Here is an 11,553-nt window from a genome sequence, read left to right as displayed (position 1 = left end):
TACATTGCTGACCTCCTTTTTTATTTAAATATAGTGATCTTTCAAGAGAATAAACCAAAAAAAAAAAAAAAAACTTTACACAGCAAATACTTTACATAAATGTAAACATGCATGTCTACTTCATAATTAAGCAAAATAAACTTTTAGGCACAAGATTTTTAAAAATCATTAAAGAATGAGACAATGAACTTAAGTCAGAAAAAACAGGGGCAACAAAACCACACATTTCCTAGTGCTTCAATTGGTCTTCGCTTCCAATCTACTGGTTACGGCCTGAGTGTCAGAAATCCTACCTTCCTCGCCAAATGGAAAATATCCAATTTGGCTGTACCTAATATACATCCACATAACAGTCTAAATTCTCTTTCAAAATAATGTAATAAATACATCATTCTCACACACACACGCACACACGCACGCACACACACCCACCCTGCTGAACCAGCCTTTCATGCAGGGAAGTAAGCATTTTGGAACTTTCAAGTTTTCCCACCACGGAAGCACAGACACACTAACATCACACACAGAAAGCAATGGTTCTGCTACAGAAATGCGCCAACAATAGCTCATGAGTGGCATTATTACAAATCCCGAGTCTATCTGTGTTACGTTTCCCCCAGCTGTGTCTCTTCACCTCACCTAAAGGACCCGCCCTCCAGCAGAGAGCAAAAAAGGCAATTTGAACAATCCTGACTTCAAGTCAGGAAGATCAGCACGCATCTTTCAGCGTTCTCCGAGTGCTTGTCCTCTGCACCTCACCAGTCAGGTTTCTCCATCTCCTCCCGCACCAGGCTATAAGCACCTGCCTGCTCCTGTGGACACCCCGGGGGATGCGCTGAGACCGACAGTCCTTGCTGTTAAAGAGCTTGTACCAACCAGGGGTGAGACAAGAGGAAGGTCAGCGTGTACACAGAGGGCTCCGTGCAGGCGGACACCGACAGGACCGTCCGCACAGACGGCAGCTACAGAGAGTCTCATGAGCGGGGACTGGGCGGACAGGAAGGCACAGTGGCAGGAAGAACAAGTCCTAGCTGGGCGGCACGAGGGGCCTCGTGAGAAGCTGTGAGGCCAGATTCTTGCCTCCCGGGACGAAAAAATTCCTTACTCTGTGGGTAAAGGTGGGGAGTGGGCGGCTCTGTGCAGAGCAACACTGGAGCCTTGCTGGAGAACAACCGAGCACTGCCAGTCGGACACGTGACTGGGAGAGGTCTCAGACAGCTGGACTCCCCCAGCCCAGGGGCACAGCAAGAACTTCCTATAGAAACAAACAGCTTGACCCATCGTGCTGAAAACCACTGCTCCGTCTATATATAAATCAAGGTTTTGGGAGAAGAGAGGCAGGGAGAGAGACAGAGACAGCAGAGGCGTACATAGATATTTTTAGTTCAAGTTCCTGGAACCTGCCCCCAAGGGTGAGCAAGTTAAGAGCAGTGAAACAATTCCCACATCTAGTTATAATTCAAGTCTCCCAGTCACGACGGCACCTACCCTGAGCTGTCATTAGAGGGATTGCAACGCAGGTATCAGCTCCCTAGAAGTAAGTTCCTACCTGCCACTGCACCCACTGAACCCTCGGGACGGGCTGAGACCTCACCACGGGCGACTAGCACATGGCTATTTCCTACACGTGCCTCCGGTGGTGCGGGCAGTGGCTCTTGCCCCGCCTCCAGCCCTCGCTGTGGGTCACTATGTGGATGAGACAGTCAACTCTGCAAGGTGCAACTCCAACCAAAGCCCCCCACCACGGACCACCGCCCTTCCAGGTTTACGCTGCTTCCCTCCACTAGCTCGGCGGGGACGGGGCGGGTGGAGGGACCTGAGAAGGAGAATCCTCACCAATGTCTTGGTGCTCACTGAATCAAAGTGGGTGGAAATTTCTCAGGACACATTCATTCAAATTGCAGAAATGGACTACGACATATTAACTAAGGACAGCTTGTCACGTACCACTCCACGTGGAACGGGGACTCGTGACCAGTTTCCTGCAACCACAGAGCCAGCTGGAAACCACACACAAGACGGCCATCTTGTGACTTTTAGTTGTACCCGAAAACACAAAAAAATACAAGTCAGGCTGGGAGTGAAGCACAAACACTACCCAGGAGCCTGAATGGAAAGACCTTAAAGGCTGAGTTCGCTCCACACGGCAGCACTCCTGTCTGAGTCTGGACCCTGGTGTTTGGAAACCGCAATGCTGGTTCACTTGTTCAGAGGCTGCTTCCCTACACTCCCTCCATGCCCACCCCCACCACGCACCCCCACAGAAGGACTCAGCATGGACCCACCGTGGAATGAAAAGCCTCAATTTAACGGAGTCAGATGCATTATTAGCGCAGTGGCTGCTGGTTTAATCTGCTCGCCCAGCCTCATGTTTGTAGGGACTGTCCGGTTCGGAACTCAAGTTACAAGTGCCCAACATTTTGGGTTTTTTGGAATCCAATAAAAGCTCTGATGTACATCTAAAAGTCTCAAGTGTGAAGAATCTGATTTCAATCAATGAAATCCAAGGAGGAAGCAGTGAGAAGCCTGCACGCGGGCAGGTGATGGGCTTCCTCTTCCTGGTTTGTAAACGAGGGGCTTGAGCCAGCAGATCTCCAGGGTCCCCCCCGGCTGACACTCAGGACCCCGAGCCCAAGTCCTTGTCTACACAGGTTTGCCAGGCGGGGCCCCGCCAAACTTCCTTACCACTTTGTGTCAATAATTTAAAAGTGGTTTTAACATACTTCTGTCATGCAGTTTGAGGCTTCCCTCCCTCTCCTATTCCTCAAAGACGTTCACCTCACTGGTGCAGACCACCTGGCCAGGCTGACGGCTGCTCAGGATGGAAACCGAATCACTGGTCTGGTGAAGACACGGCCTTCGAGTGATCTGGACCAGGGCACGCGGTATCTGTTTTTCATAAACAGTGTTAACCAAATAGAAATATAATTCTGTTAGTTCTTCTACAGATCTACTTAAACTCTGAAACATGAGATTGTTCACAAATTACATAAGAAAACCACCCATCACCCCTACGGGAAGGGCTTGAACATCTGGGTGCTCCAGAGCCCCAGCCCCCGCTGCAGTCACTGATCCACGCCGCTTCCTCTCGACAACGGAATCCACGCCAAAGTAGCCCGGTCTCGCAGCATCGCTGTGCACCAGAAAGCAGATTTCGAAAGATCCGGAGCTAGTCATCGCTGTCACTGCCAGACTCACTCAGCTGCAAGTCATTTCCTAGCAGAAGAAAACAGAATCAAACCGAAACCACAGAACTTAGAAGTGACTTCCTCATATTTTGGTCAACTGCCTCAACTATCACATTACAGTCAAACCTTGCTAATTCAACTTCATTAGGAAGAAAAATCAATTTGGCTTGGTTAAAAAGAAAAGCCTGGTAGTCAACATTTTTATAGAAATGCTATTTCTGGTATCTGCAAAGCACAATTGTGCTTATTAGGATAGAGTGAGAGAGGAGCAGGCTAAGCAGCTTTTAAATGTGTTACTAAGTAAGAAAATACTTATAAATAGCATTAATCACTGGGTAAAGTGGCTTATATTTAGTAGCTTCATAAAAGAAAAGAAAATACCTAGTTAGGCTTCCCGTTAACGAAGCTGAATGGTGGGGCCAGGCATTTGGCAGTGGTTAACAGCAGCAGTTATTAAGACACTGCTTGGGATGCCCACAACCTGTATCAGAATGCTTGGGTTCTCGCCCCGTTCTGCTCTCAATTCCAGCTTCCTGCTAATGTGTGTGCTGGGAGGCAGTGGTGATGCTCAAACAGCTGGGTCCCCACCACCCACACGGGAGGTTTGAACCAAGTTCCCAGCTCCTGCCTTTGGCTCACCCAGCCCTGGCTGTTGTAGACATTTGGGGAATGAACCAGTGAAGAAGAGATCTCATTACCTACCCACCTGCCTCTTCCTTTCAGAGAAATTTAAAAATTCAACAGGTTTTTTAAAGGCCCTATTTATCTGAAAGGCAGAGAGAGAGAGAGAGACAGACAGACAGACAGGAAGACAAAGAAAAAGGTCTTTCCATCCAATGGGTCACTCCCCAATTGGCTGCAATGGCCAGAGCTGCACCAATCCGAAGCCAGGAGCTTCTTCTGGGTCTTCCATGTGGGTGCAGGGGCCCAAGGACTTGGGCCATCTTCTACTGCTTCCCCAGGCCACAGCAGAGAGCTGGATCAGAAGAGGAGCAGCCGGGACTTGAACTGGTAACCATATGGGACGCTGGCATTGCCGGCGGCAGCTTTACTCGCTGCGCCACAGCACTGGCCCCAAAGCCCTTTTTTCCTAACATCCTTCCTGTGTGGTACCAGGTTTTCTTCATGTGCTTCAGCCTATGCTGAGAGCAGGGTACATGTGGCAATGCCTTAAAATGTTTCTGTTGGGGCCGGCGCTGTGGCGCAGTGGGTTAACGCCCTGGCTTGAAGCACCGGCATCCCATATGGGCCCGGGTTCTAGTCCCGGCTGTTCCTCTTCCAATCCAGCTCTCTGCTATGGCCTGGGAAAGCAGTGGATGATGGCCCAAGTCCTTGGGCCCCTGCACCCACGTGGGAGACCTGGAAGAAGCTCCTGGCTTCGGATCGGTGCAGCTCTGGCCATTGCGGCCATCTGGGGAGTGAACCATCAGACGGAAGACCTCCCTCTCTGTGTAACTCTGACTTTCAAATAAATAAATAAATCTTCAGGGCTCCAGAGAGAGCAGAGCAGAGAATCAACCCTGCCTCCAAAACAAAGAAATGCCTGTTCTTTTCCTGTTTTACCTTAACGTCAGCTGCACTAAAAGCCAGACACCAAATGTTCCTTCCTCTCCCTCCTGCCAGAAGCCAGTAGGCCTCCAGATACCTCCCGATCGCACCATGCTGTCTGGACACAGTGGGTCCTTCTCATAGACTGGAGGCTCTGGGGCAGCAGGCAGCTCCCCGGAAGCCTGGTATGCTTCAGTATTTTCCAGAATTCACAAAACCCAATTAGCGTTAGGATAAGAGGAAAGAGACAGTTTTGTGCTGTGCAGCTTTTTTGTTTTTGTTTTTGTGTTTTTACTGCTTGGCAACTCAGTCCTGCACATTCCAAATCAGCTTTGCCAAGTTCCTTCCTTGAGCCTTAAAGGTCTTCAGGTTCATAGCTGAGTGGAAGCCACAGCCACGGCCCTGCCGGGGAGCGCACTTACTGAGGGTGTTCATGAGCTGGCTGCTTCCTTGTGGGCGGCTGGTGCCGTTGGCGACGGCGGGCCTGCTGTTGTATGGCTGCGGGGGAGAGGCGGGCCCGCTGTCCTCGCCTCCGCTGCTCGAGCTGTCGTCGTCACTGCCCGAGTTGCTCTCCGAGTCTGAGGAGCCGCTCCCGCTGCTGCTGCTCATCTGTTCAATGATGTCCACCTCGGCCCTCAGCTCTGCAACGAAACCACAGGCGGTGGGCCAGGGCAGCGAGCACCCACCCCTGGGGCGCCGCCACTGCTGCTGGACACCGTGAACTGGCGAAACCAACAGCAACGGGAGCCATTCAACAATATGCTAACTGCACAACATTTACTGAAACCCACTGAGCAAAAATATTTAACCCGTTTGCAGAGGCAATGGAAGCATCAAATTCACCTGAAATGCACAAAATGAGAAGTGAACCAAGTCCAAAACAACAAAAAAAACAACAACCTGTGATTTATGGGGTAGAACTCCAAATAAGAGAAATATTATACTTAGGGCTGAAAAATTCTTCACCGGGAAGGTCTGAGTGCTTGCTTTGGATCTGCCTCTACCCAGCAGGGACACTCAGGTGGAAATCAGCAAATCCTCCAAGCCACTCTGGAAAAACCAAGGCCAGACAGCCTCTGAGGGCCCTTCCGGCTTTCCTGTCCCACAAATAAATACAGGCTTGCAGCAAGAATCAAGACTGAAGAAAAATGATCAAACAACATTCCTCTTCACTCTTAGTCAACTGCCAGCTGCCGTCCACGTCGGCTACTGCATTTTTTTTACAGATGTGAAGCAGGGAAGGAAAAGCATGCTTTATTTAACTGTGCATGCCACTGAACACATCAGCAACACATCACAGAAAAGATGTCAGATCTTCCCGTCCAGACTCACCAGTACTGTATGGTCTTTGAACGGCTACGGTTCTTTTAAGCCTAACTGGCAACAACTCACCACTCAGTCTAATTCCGTTTCAGCTAACATGGAAACTTCCGTAACAGCATTCCAATATTCATGAGGGAAAAAAAATGGCGAGGTGTGACTGCACAGGGCTGGGCGAGGTGTGACTGCACAGGGCTGGCTAACAGGGAGCGATTCTGTGGCGTGTAAAGGCAGACTTTCCGCCGGCGCCGCGGCTCACTAGGCTAATCCTCCGCCTAGCGGCACCGGCACACCGGGTTCTAGTCCCGGTTGCCCCTCTTCCAGGCCAGCTCTCTGCTGTGGCCAGGGAGTGCAGTGGAGGATGGCCCAGGTGCTTGGGCCCTGCACCCCATGGGAGACCAGGAAAAGCACCTGGCTCCTGGCTCCTGCCATCGGATCAGCGCGGTGCGCCGGCTGCAGCGCGGCCATTGGAGGGTGAACCAACGGCAAAGGAAGACCTTTCTCTCTGTCTCTCTCTCTCACTGTCCACTCTGCCTGTCAAAAAAATAAAAAAATAAAATAAATAAAAAGGCAGACTTTCCAAGGATGGCTCCTTACCTCTCCTTGTCTCCTGCCACTATGGACTTCGTTTTGTCTCATAAAACTCAGCAATACAAAGCACTTAGCCTCCCAACTTGTCAGTCTGGAGGACTAAAACCGTCTACCACGTGGGGCAGAAAGGCCAGGTGAGCCCTGCTGGCTCGAGCTGTAGTGCGGAGCGCCCGGCCAGAACCACTAACTCATTCAGCAGTCGGCAGCACTTCCACTGGTCTCGTGGCCTTCGCTGGCACTCGTTTCGTGTCGGCACCAAGCATCTGGTCGTGGTATTTTCACGTGGCCCTGACCTAGCTCCTCTACTAACACAGAGCTCAGGCACACTGCCACTGTTGGTGTCTGCTCCCCAACACCTGGACTCCTTTGTTAAGGTGTGTCATACGGAGCTTGGGACGGCAGGCATGTCTGCCGAAACCTCGCGCCTCTAAGCAGGACACTGCCGGGAGGACCACTCAGCTCTCCACTCCTGGATGCGCCCTTGTCAAAACGAGACACAGGCAGATGCTCCCCTCCCCCCGCCTCTGCAATGGCGAACTCTGCAGAAGAGTTCTTGGCGACAGAGAGCCCCTGTGCTACCTCGACACAGCAGCCCCGAGGGCTGTGCACGCACGTCACTGCCCTGTGCCAAGTGGCTACTGCTGCTCCAGCAAACGTTCGTTACCTCTTTTGATGTCATCCAGCTGAGGCTCAGGGGAGGGGTTATCTTTCAAGGGAGAAGTTTTAGATGCCACCGGAGGCTTTGTTGGAGCTCTGAACGGCATGGGTGGTGGAGGCGGTGGCGGTGGCTGCGATGGCTGCGATGGCTGGGGGGGACGGGTGGGCTGCTGTTCCATTCGGGCCTGGATTTTACTGCTCCCCTCAGCTCTGAAATGACAGACATTCAATTGGAGGGGTGAGAACGGTGGTTCTGAAATGTGTCCAGTTAACAAATTCTGCACCTCTGCAAAGCCCCACGCTCTTTCTAGACTGCTGAAAAATATTGCTATTTGTAATTTACCCACAGCAACTACTCATTTAACACGAGTGCCTGCTGCATTTCCAGTACTGAATGTGGTCCAGGTCACCCATCTGGGTGGCGGGACCCCAAATTCTTGGGCCATCCTCTGCTGCCTTCCCAGGCACATTAGCAGGTGGCTGGGTCGGAAGTGGAGCAGTCAGGGCTTGAACTGGAACTCTGATTTGGGATGCTGGCATCGCAAGCAATGGCTTCACCAGCTATGCCACAACATCGGCTCCTACGATAACTCTTAACTGATTTCAACACCTGTTGAATCCAATAGTGAAGCTCACAACTTTAAAAAATAGGCAAGGTTTTATTTGGGTATTATACTGACCTCAAAAGTATTTTATTAAAAAAAAAAAAGAATGCTCTCACTTTAATAAAGAATATAGACTATTCAACGTTCCTTTCATAATTATGTCTATAAATTTAAGTATTATCCCTTAGGTAGCACCATACCAATAACAGAGAGATTAATGAAAAAAAAAAAAAAAAAAAGCTTAATAATAAAGTCCCTTTTCCCCAGTGACGCCCACGTGTCAGGTCTTAAAGACATTATGTCGTTCTGTTGCATTTGAGGAAGACCTATTTTACTGACTTGTCTGAGAAGACCAGAGTAGAGTAACGATGCCAACAGAACGCCAGGCGTACGCAGACACTCGTGTCCTCCACACAGAGGCTCGCGACGCCGTCGGCCCTGGGGGTCCACGCACCTGGTCTTCTTGACCTGAATGCTGCTGCTGAGCTTTTCCAGCACGTATTCGCCAGTGTCATGGTTGATGATGAGCACGCAGTCTTTCTGGTAAGGCCGCTTGTTCCCCTTGAACACCGTCATGGGTGGCGTGGAGCCCTGGGGGCCGCAAAAACACGGAGGGTGGTCTAATTAGAGGCAGCAAAAACGAATCTGCAGATAGAGATCTGATGGCTACCTCACCAACTCTTTCAGCTAATCTATTCAAAAAGAACACAATTTCCATGCTAATTCCTGGTGCTCCAGGTAAAAAGAAAAGTAATAATACAGCAAGATCTCTGGCTGTGGAATTGGTTCTAAGGTAGCATACAAATTTTAAGTTACTGTATATATTTCTAAGGGATTGGGGAAGTATCACAAATAATGGGAAAGTATGAACTCAGAGAAATAAATTCACTACCACGTGTGTTTTACTGAGCGGAACTACCACTATGAATAGTAAAAGCTAGTGCTTAGTCTCTGCATTTCTCTCTAACAGGAGAGGCCAGGTCTCCCTGCTCATGCCAAGTAACCAACAGGGCATTCCCCGAAGACAGGTCACTCTCCTGGTTAGCTCCAAGGAGGGGCGGCATGCCATTCACCTGCCTCGGCCCAACACACACCCCCTTGTATTCTCAGGCCGAAGGAGGAAACCTTGAAACCAGCCCCATGGCTGGTCCTCCAGCCTCAGCCTGCCCGCTCCAGGACAGAGGGGTGACTGGCTTCTCCCAGCCTCACGTGCGCTCCTGCCTCCGGGCACTGCATTTGCTTGCTACACCTGGACCCGCCTTCTTTGAGCTGCTCAAAGCTGACTTCTTGAGGGAAGCCTGTGTTTTCCTCCACTTACTTAAAGCCCGGACCACAAGCCTCACAAGAAAGGTGCTTATTTTGTTCAAGATTGTATTCTTAGCACCAAGCAAGGGGCCAGCAGCACAGGGTAGGTGCTCAACTAATACTTGTCAAATACAGAATGCAATGCCTTGTTTAGAATCAAAACTCTGTAGCTCTTCAACTCCTTAATCGCACAGTAAGATGTTCCCATTGGAAAGAACCTGGGGCTTATTTACTCAGCTCCTTCATTTTGCGTGTGGGAGGCTGAGGTCCACAGGGAGGTGATGTAACCCGCCAAAGGCAAGAAGTTAACCAGAAGGCAGTTTGAAAAAGTGCAGTAACCAGACGGCATTCTGAAAGGGGCACAAACCCTCTGCCTCACCACAAGGCTCCCAGGTCTCCTGGAGCTGTCCTGAGCCTTTTCGTTCTTCCACCAGCTAACAAGAACTTTTTAAGCTCCAGGACAAGGCCATGAGGTGCAACACCACGTGTTCCTTAGGAATACCTTGTGTGTGTGACTCCGTAATCATTGTGGCCTTGGGGTGGGAGGCTTCACACAAAGTGTTTCTCGGCAGGAGGGGGGCCCAATCCATCCCACAGTGAGCTGAATGCTCTCAACTTCTGGCTCTTGTCTGAGACTACAGTCCCTGCCCTTGACCCCTCTGCTAGATAAAAGATGTCAGGCCTCTTTCTGCCTGCCTTGGCTCCTGCCTTGGCTGCCCTACACTCTTGAGTTGTTGTGGCCATATCAGCAGGGCACCTTGGGCTTTGCTGGCATTGCCTGGAAGAAAGAGGGGCTAGGGATACACACAGGAACCTTGCCTACTGTGCTGCAAATGGGCCAGGGTGGGGGGAAGCCTGGGGAAAATGTCAATCATTCCTTTTTTAAAATAACTTTCCAAGAGGGAGGAAGGCAATACCATTATATTCTTAGAACTGTTATCTACAAAAACTATATTGAATCTGTTAAAAACTGACTCAAAATAAAAAAATGAAAAACTTTCATTACTGAGATACTTTTAAATTTTCTTATTTTGTTTGAAAGGCAGAGACAGAGAGATCTTGCACCCACTGGCTCACTCCCCACATGTCTGCAACAGCTGAGGCTGGGCCAGGCTGAAGCCTGGAGCCCAGAACTCAATCCAAGTCTCCAGGGACACAAGTACCCTAGCCATCACCCACTGCCTCCACGGTGCACACAGGCAGGAAGCTGAACTGGAAGCGGAGCGGCCGGAGCAGCCAGGACTCAAACCAGGCACTCCCAAGCGGGGTGTGGGCAGCCCAAGCAGGGCTTTAATTGCTGTGCCAAACACCACCGCCTGACAATCATTTTTGATCAGCATCTGGGTAACATAAATCCACCCCCATCCCCCAAATTCCTCTCCTCTCTATGTTGGCACTTTAGAAAATGGAGGAATTTTTAAGCGGTAGGAAATTAAAATCATAACAACATTAAACAAGGATTCACTGTGAGCCTACACGAAAAAGACAACCACGGAGCAAACTTACAGGGATGTGTGGCAGCGTAATTGTGACCTCATCGCCTTTGCCCACCTGCAGCTCCCCTTCACAGGAGGTGTCTATTGACGCGGGCTTGAAGTCATCTAAGGGAAAGGAAAAAAAGCCCTTACTCACCAGGTGACTTACAATAAGGCCTCCCCCGGTATCTTCACTTGGGAATTACAAATCGTTACTATGCAGACACATGGAAAACAGAAATGACTTAGGATTCCTAAAAAACTTCACAAATACAGAAGTAGAGAGGAAGAACCCTTGGGATGCCACCATCCAGCTTCAATGATTTCCAACTCAGACAATCTTGCTTCATGTGCACCTCCACACAGCTTCCCCTTCCACTTCCCATGGGTTACGGGGGCGGGGGGCGGGGGGCAGAATTTACACACCATTTTATTAAGGAAAGAAAAGTCTCTTCTCCCAAGGGACAGATGAGAAGCAATACCTCATTATCCACCGCAAGGCACTTTCTGACGCTTGTGAGAATCAAAGGCAACAGCATATAAAAAAAGTGACTGAAAAACCCTATAAGAAATATCATAAACGCTGATTTCATTTTGCACAGAAACCGTCAAAAGTAGCATCGGCCTAGTTTTGGAACGAGGAAACCTATGGAACTCAGGTTCCACTGCCTTGACAAAAACACACTGCGGGTGCTTAACGCAGATGCTGCACCATCTCCAATACCCTTGCCTGGGTTTCCGGACTGCAGATAAAGCACAGGGCGAACAGTGTTAACATGCACCTGCCTCCAACTGCAGGCCGTTTAAATTCCACATGGCCCTTCGCCCAGGAGAGATCAACTGAGAAAACTGGTTTGGAAACGA

General features: G+C 50.0%; 1 protein-coding gene across 1 annotated transcript in view; it reads right to left on the bottom strand.

Moving 5' to 3' along the window:
• The window catches only part of EAF1 (ELL associated factor 1), a 12,660-nt gene continuing 1,107 nt past the window's right edge, over nucleotides 1–11,553 (bottom strand). The window contains exons 2-6 of the mRNA XM_002716177.5: nucleotides 10,721–10,815; nucleotides 8,364–8,500; nucleotides 7,312–7,514; nucleotides 5,159–5,377; nucleotides 1–3,216 (exon numbers count right to left, since the gene is read on the bottom strand). Of these exons, the coding sequence (XP_002716223.3) occupies nucleotides 3,170–3,216; nucleotides 5,159–5,377; nucleotides 7,312–7,514; nucleotides 8,364–8,500; nucleotides 10,721–10,815 (701 nt within the window). The 3' untranslated portion in view covers nucleotides 1–3,169. The remainder of the gene's footprint in view (nucleotides 3,217–5,158; nucleotides 5,378–7,311; nucleotides 7,515–8,363; nucleotides 8,501–10,720; nucleotides 10,816–11,553) is intronic.

Source organism: Oryctolagus cuniculus, chromosome 4, assembly GCF_964237555.1.
Source record: "Oryctolagus cuniculus chromosome 4, mOryCun1.1, whole genome shotgun sequence".
NCBI lineage: Eukaryota > Metazoa > Chordata > Mammalia > Lagomorpha > Leporidae > Oryctolagus > Oryctolagus cuniculus.
This window is presented reverse-complemented; position numbering and strand designations above follow the sequence as displayed.